The sequence below is a fragment of the Helianthus annuus genome, chromosome 9 (genome assembly GCF_002127325.2).
Source record: "Helianthus annuus cultivar XRQ/B chromosome 9, HanXRQr2.0-SUNRISE, whole genome shotgun sequence".
NCBI lineage: Eukaryota > Viridiplantae > Streptophyta > Magnoliopsida > Asterales > Asteraceae > Helianthus > Helianthus annuus.
The window spans coordinates 123,509,770-123,517,554 of record NC_035441.2 but is presented as its reverse complement, the minus strand read 5'-3'; the positions used below and the strand labels follow the sequence as shown (position 1 = coordinate 123,517,554).

Below are 7,785 nucleotides of genomic sequence, written 5' to 3'. Positions count from 1 at the left end.
GCGGTGCTCGACCGTATTCCGACAAAACAAGCTTTGGCGAGAAGGAACATCTCGATTGGTTCTGAAGAATGCGTGTTCTGTGGGGAGGTGCTTGAATCCGTGGATCACCTATTCACGGCTTGTTCTACCTCTAATCGGGTATGGAATAGTTTAAGTGTTTGGGCCAATCTTCCTCCGATTTTCACTTTCTCTTTCATGGATTTGTTGGAATTACATAAAGGCTTTGGCGGTAACTCGAAGGCTAAGGAAATTATCAGTGGGATTGTGTTGGTGGCATGTTGGTGCTTATGGAATGCTAGGAATTTGAAGATCTTCTCTAACAGTAGAGGCGATGTGGCCGAAATCGTTAGGGAGGTGAAGGCTCTTAGTTTCTTCTGTTTTAAGAATAGGTCCAAATAATGTAACTTAGTTTGGAGTGAGTGGTGTAGGTCCCCTTTGTACATGTTGTAATCAGGATTGGGTGCGGTCCTGCGCCTTTTTGGTCAGGCCGGCCAGTTTCTAATGAAGTTTACCTTTCTAAAAATATTTATCGGGTATATTTACATTTAAAAGTGTGATGCAACAAATATTTTATTGATTATCTATCACCCTACAGACTTTTCCAAAATATATATCTAAGTATACTTATGCTCCTTTACTCTAATTGTGATGGGCTCAATAATCACAGAGAAGACCCGATCTTTAGCTCGAGCGTCAGGAGCTCCAATTCCATCACCATATTGGTACGTAGAACATGAAATTCGAGCTAGATTAATTGACATATCAATGAACGGATTTGCTAAGTCTTGAGAACAAGCCACATACACTTTGATTAGTCTCCTCCATGATTCGACAATTAAAGTCTTTATATATGCACGGGCAACTTCCTCACAGACACCATTCTCGTGCATGTAACATGAAATCGCATTTACATTTTCACCTCTTTCTATCTCATTCTACGTCAAAGGAAATTCAAAGTTAACAGAAAAGAACAACAATAAAACATTTAGTGAACAAAATGAACTACGAATCATACCGTTGAAGTAGCCAAATCATTGTAGAGTCGAAAAATCATTGATGACCATTTCATAAGATCACCATACCTCTCCAAGCTCTCAACTACATCTTTCTTGATTTCTTGATTGGTTAAAAAATATCCATGAGTAAGTATAACCACTCCTGAAACCGACAGCCATGCGTTATCAAGATAGTCTTCAAGTTTTGGAATGTATTTGGCGTGTGCCCATTTTGCTTCTACAAGGAACGCTTCTAGTAACTCTCCCCACTTCCAATCCCACAAAAATTAAAGATTATCTTTATAGGTACTGCATTAAAGTAGTATAAGAATTCTTTGCAATATACCAATTACTAACCACTTTTACAAGGATTGGTGTGATGTCTTCGTGAGAGCCTATTTCAGTAATTGTATCGAAAAGAGCTTCAAAGCCTATTTGTAAATATCTGGGCATATGTTCCATTGATCTAACATCCCACCTACAAAAATTGGTAGTTACAAAATTATGATTAAACAAAAGTGACTTAATATAATTCACGTTCAGATCTACAAACCTCTTGACAACATCCGTGAAGATCACCAGTTCATCTAGAGAACCATAAACATCATAGATATCATCAATGACAGTAATCAGCGCACAGACTTTCGTTAGGCCTACACGACAAGAATGATATTGAGGTTCATAAACCACTCCAACTGTCCAAAAGAAACATTCCATAAGTCGATCTCTAACGAAGCTTAACTCTTGAGCTAGGCCTATATTTTTCCACCACCTGTTATATATATACGTGAGAAAGATTGTTATCTTATTACGAGATTTATCATATTATAATCTATATATTTGTGTTTGATTTTAATTTTCAAGTGTCGATGAAAGGAAAGTTTTACTTTGATACTTCTTTAAGTTCTGTTTTGTATGCCGCTTGAATCCTGTTGAAATCCAATGTGGCAAGCTCTAGCAGATGTAGATTTGCATCTTTTCGTTTATTGTATGCATAAATGTAACACCTTGCTTGTAATCTAAGCATCGTATGATACAAGGGGGTTTCCAATGCATGGTTTATTTGTTCAAGAGCTTGGGCATCATTTACTTGACCTTTAAGTTTCAACAAATGTTTGGTAGCAAATAACTTGGCCTCATGCAAATCACTTTCTTCCATAAACGCAAGATGCGAAGCTTCATATAGACTTAACAATCCCTTGATATCCGTGTGTAGATATTTAATGAAACCATGATGACTATCCTTGAATTTCCTTAGAAAAGCTGTGTTCAGACATTGCACTTATATCATGAATAACTTATCATTGCGAGGAAAATATACACATGGAATGATTTATATCTTAGGACCTATAGTAAAATTTGTATGACCATCCATAACCTAGGGCCATGGCGCTTATTGGTGATGTGGTAGATGCTCACGATGTTCAAGGGCAGGAGGCCGAATCCCGAGAATAAATCCAGAAAACAGACACGTTAACCAACAAAATTACTAAAATAACTATTGACTTTTAACCTACACAAAATTAGATATGTCCAATCCAGCTAATCATTATTTGACCAATAAGCAACGCGGGTATTTGGCTAGCACAACAAAACCTTGAAAAGTACAACGAGGTCCAGAAAAAAACCAATGAAAATAATACATGTTTAAATTGTGGGCTAAATTTAGTTGGCTTATTTTTAGAATCATGATTGACTAGTCTGAACATGAATATTTTTGAGAATGATAAAAGTCAACGATTATTTTAATAATTTCGTTGGTGATTATCCACAAATCCCATGGTGCATGACTGTGGAGGCGGTCGGATTTAATAGGTGAGACGAGTTGGGTTGGTAATTTTTTAAACTAGGTGACATATCAAATGAGAACTCTAAAACATTGTGAGAAGTCGTGTGAAATCAATCAAAATCAGTATTTATTATAAAAGTTCTATATCATTGTAAGATATTAAATGATTATTTTTCAGGTTAATTAATTTCTCTTTGTGCAAAATTTAATAATATAGGACAAGTGTAAAAGATAAAATCTTACAACTATTTAAATACTAAACTTACACATACATAAATTTCTATAATATATGAATACATATAAATTAACACATATAACTACATATAATAATGTTGTATTTAAATAGCAATGCTAATATTGTAGACAGAATAATTAATTTAATTGTTTTCCATGAGTTCTCATAACAGGTTAAATTCCACTATCAACCTAGATTTTTATTTTATTATTTTAATTTAATTTTTTCTTCACTCTTATTTTGAAAAATAAATTAATAAAAAAAACTACAATAAATATATAGATTGACGATCGAGCTATATATATATACACACACCTTAAGAAGGTGTGTATATATATAGCTATATAGATGTACTTTACGAGCTACGTATATGTATCTCATTGATGTGTGTATACACATATATATATTCGTAAATACTAGTAACATATAAATAGTTAAAAACACCCACACCCACATATGTACATATAAGATTCTAAGAGGTTCTGTATATACTAATTTGCAAAATATATATGTACTTTAAAATTGAAAGTAAATTTATTGTTTTTTCATAATACGAAATTAAAAAGAACAACGGTTTGGTATAAAATATAATATAAAATTTGTGGAATTTAACTGTAAAAGTTGTAATAGTATAAAAATGTAAAGATATGTATGGGCATTTATAGGTTTGAAGACAAAATAAGTGTTTTTAATGAAACATGGAAATCTGGTATGATATCTCGATAGACGTGTTTGCCAGTGTTTTTAAGGTTGTAGGTTGGATATTTTTTTTTTTTTTGAATAGCCAACCAAACCTTTATTAAAAACCAAACAAACCGAAACATACAAAAAACAAACCCAGCCAGGAGCTGAGCTGGAAAAATAAGACACAAGGTGCCGCGAATAAGTAGGGGTCGGGACTCGATCCCGTGACCTCTGATATAAACAGCAACAACACCACTAGATTAAGCTACCAGATGTTTGTAGGTTGGATATGCTATAATGAGTTCTAATGAAAAACTAAAGAAGGGTACCTTGTGACACATTATAACCATGTTGTCTGAGAATCCTAAATTTAAGTGATGCCTCATGAAGACTCTTCTCTTTTTCATCATGCTCGTCATTAATTTCATATAATGACGTGATTACGTCGAGTAGTCTCTGTATATGGCTTTGAAACCGATAACCTAGACCCAACCTTTCGATATCATCTATGTGTTCAAGCAATTCCAACGTTCGGAAACAACCGTTGTTTAAATAATCATGCACTACTTTCTTCTCTAGCTCTCTCGCCCTCTCTTCGAAGTTGACCTGTATTAGGCATCAAAGGCAAATAGAACTATTATATGCATGATATATGTATACACACACAACAAATATATATTTTGTGCACAAAAAGCACAAAATGAAATAAAAATACGTCAAAATAACTATCACCATAAAAGTATGATGTGTTACCGGGAAATTATTATCTAAGCCCTGGATAAGATCATGACTCCAGATTGTTGGCTGGTAAATGGCTAACCGGCTATCGGCTTGATAAACTTTAGACTTGTCTCCGCACCGGATCAAATGGTTCTGCCTAATCTTGGCCTCCAAAATATGTTGGATGTTTCGCTTTGGTTTACATGCCTCAAAGAAACTTCTGGAAAAGGATAGTTGATAGCTAAGTTGAAGTGCCATTGGAAGGTTCAGATGTTTCTCTTTTTAGGATGGCAAAAAAAGATAATACTATAAATTAAACCATACTAGCAAGTAGGTTGAGCATTGTATGGTTGGTTAAGCAATATATGATTTATTAATCAAGCTTAATTTATATTTATGTACGAAGATATTTCTTGGTATGATAGTGACATAATTGGAAACTAAAAACGTGATATATGGACTTATGGTCTAAGGCTTTGTCTCGTGTCAATCCATCATAAGCATACTTGAGTTTCATGATTTAGGACCTTAAAAAAAGAATCTATATATGGTTATTTTTGAAATTATATATATACATATATATATATATATATATATGTGTGTGTGTGTGTGTGCGCGTATGTATGTATCATGAGAAAACTAGTTTAAATAAGAAAACCAAAAAATTAACTAAAAAAGCCTAAAAAACATACCAAATTTTTTTTGTTACATTTTTTTTTTATAAAAAATCGTTATATTTTAAGTATGGAAAAAATTTTCAAAAAAAAAAAAAATTTTTTTTTGTTGTATTGCACATGTGCACTATTACGGATATAATACACATGTGTAGTACACATATAATGCACATGTGCAGTACAACAATTTTTTTTTTGAAAATTTTTTTATATATAAAAAATAGCGATTTTTTATAAAAATTTGTAAAAAAAATTGGTATGTTTTTTTAGTTTTTTAGGCTTTTTTAGTTAGTTTTCTAGTTTTCTCATTTAGACATAGTTTTCTCATGTTCCTCTCCCTATGTGTGTGTGTGTGTGTGTGTGTGTATATATATATAGAGAGCCGCTAAAATGAAAACTATTTCCAGTTGCAAGAACTGCGAGAATCACTCTCCACCAATCAGGTCATGAAACCAAAAGGTTATTTTGGTAATTTACTCTCTATGTCATTTCAATCTCTATCTGTCTCTTTTATAACTCTCTACTTTCTCTCTCCATCACTTTTCAAAAGCCAGAATTTGTTTTCTTATTTTCTCATCTCTTCAAAACCCTCAACTGATGAAGAAAAATCATATAATATAAAAATATATAAACTAGTCGAAACGGGTCAAATGATTTCAAAACCATTCCAAATCAGAATGCTTGGTTAAATAACCTTTATCCAATGAGTCATTGTCGGATAGGTATAAATCACATTCTATCCGGTCTACGCTTAATCTAGCGAAACCGAACCTATTCTTAAGTAACGGGTCATGTCTAAGGAACTAACCTATGACCCGTATACATACTAACAGATAACTAATTCTCTTCATTCCGGACTATAGAACCCCCCAGATAATCGGACTTGGGTCAATAATACATAGACTGGCGTCTTTTGCTAAATTAAAACTTTTATCGGTTGGAAGCTAGCAAAAGGTAAATACTCTTAACTCATTTTGTTTTTAAACTTAGGGTATGACGAATACGCCACTTGGAGCGGGTATTATATAAATGAGCCGCCTATGATTGCTCATAAATATAAGAACTCAGTTAATTCCGTTTGACTTGATAACTGAAACAATTGGGGGTTATTGGTACCGTGTCTGGGCGTCCCGACTCATTAACTATTATGGCCATACGGAATAGTGTGTAGGGGTAGGCATACCGACTGTAAGACACGTTTATTCAACTTTGGTGTGTACCTTAATCAATATAGCACTGAAAATGACCGGCTTTGATCTCTGGTTCCCATTGTATGACAACTATATGTAAATCTAGTGATAAATAAAATCTCAAGAAATATTAAATGATTACCTACGAGTTTTCTCTATGTATAAAATCCTTTTGAAAAAACTATTTTCAAAATGAGTCAGTTAATTGTATTTACCAGCGAAAGCTGACGTATTTTCAAAAGATTGAACCGCAGGTACCGAACCTTATAATAGGCTGGGAATCCAGGTCGGCTAGAATAAAGGCTATGGAATTCGCAACTTCTCAGCTTAAGGCATATGATGTCTAAAGCTCTTTTCACTAGATCGTTGTTGTGGGCTTATATTGGAATGCTTGTACAACTTTATATATATTCAAGCTTTTATTGAAATGAATATTTTTACTTAAATACTTCCGCTGCATTATTATTTGTGATACTGTTATCCAATCGTCACGACCCATCCGGGCTCACCTGAAATCGGGGTGTGACAATATTAGGATTAATTAAAGTTAATTAGTATATCAAATATTTGAAAAAACATCAAACATTTGATAAAACATCAAACATTTGATCTTGGAAAACAAGTTTTCGCGAAGTTGGGTTGGATCTGCGGGGGAGATGAACCAGGCCCAAGATTATCACGTTTATAAGTACAAATTAGTCCTTGATATTGTTCGTTTAGGCCCCTATCACACTCTACACAAGCCCACGTATGTATGTAAAATTGTAGGGAAGAGGAAATATACACGAAGGTAAAATGAAAGTTGTTGCTGTATGTATTCGATAATCACAGAAAGATGGGTATATCTTTCATTAAATAATTAAGCTACACTAAGAAACAAACCAAAATAAACCAAGTCTTCCTAGGAAATAGGTACATACAATGAGACCCACTCTTCAACCATGTGCACCATGCATATCCTCACGTAAACTTTCTAAAGACATGGTCAAAAGTATATACCAAATTCTACCTAATAAACTATTAGAATAAACCATGAAATATAAATATCCTTGTTGACCATTTGAAACGTGACCAATAATATGTCGACCCACGACCCGTAAACGAACCCGATTAACCCAACATTCACCCCCTTAATCGGTTGTTTACGCCACTCGAATCACCGTTTTTTCCGAACCATCTCTGACTTTTCACGGACACTCGAACTTCAACCGTGGTCATGCCCAAAGCCTTCTCGGATCAGCAAGAATAAATTCACCACACTTGCAACATCTCACATGGCATCCTGTTGGAACCGTCCATTCACATCTTGACTCATCACGGATCAACGACCTCTCCCCGGCCACATCCGAGTCACCCGATTTGAACTCCAATGCCATTATGTTTACACCCATGTTTTTTTCTTTACATTTTTCCGATCACCCTTGTTCAAGAGGCTCTACACCGACAAAGAAAACAAGCCACCCGCTTCTTCCGTTTTCTCACCTTGCCAAAGGAGACG

General features: G+C 34.3%; 1 protein-coding gene across 1 annotated transcript; it reads right to left on the bottom strand.

Annotated features, from left to right (window-relative positions):
- Nucleotides 1-502: 502 nt before the first annotated feature.
- On the bottom strand, nt 503-4,790 carry LOC110878488 ((E)-beta-ocimene synthase, chloroplastic-like). Its single transcript, XM_022126798.2, has 7 exons — nt 4,457-4,790; nt 4,033-4,309; nt 1,883-2,258; nt 1,549-1,767; nt 1,353-1,473; nt 1,016-1,264; nt 503-935 (listed from the first exon to the last, which is right to left on the bottom strand). The coding sequence occupies exons 1-7, from the start codon at nt 4,679-4,681 to the stop codon at nt 615-617; spliced, it is 1,788 nt and encodes a 595-aa protein (XP_021982490.1). The 5' UTR covers nt 4,682-4,790; the 3' UTR covers nt 503-614.
- Between the last annotated feature and the right edge of the window lie 2,995 nt (nt 4,791-7,785).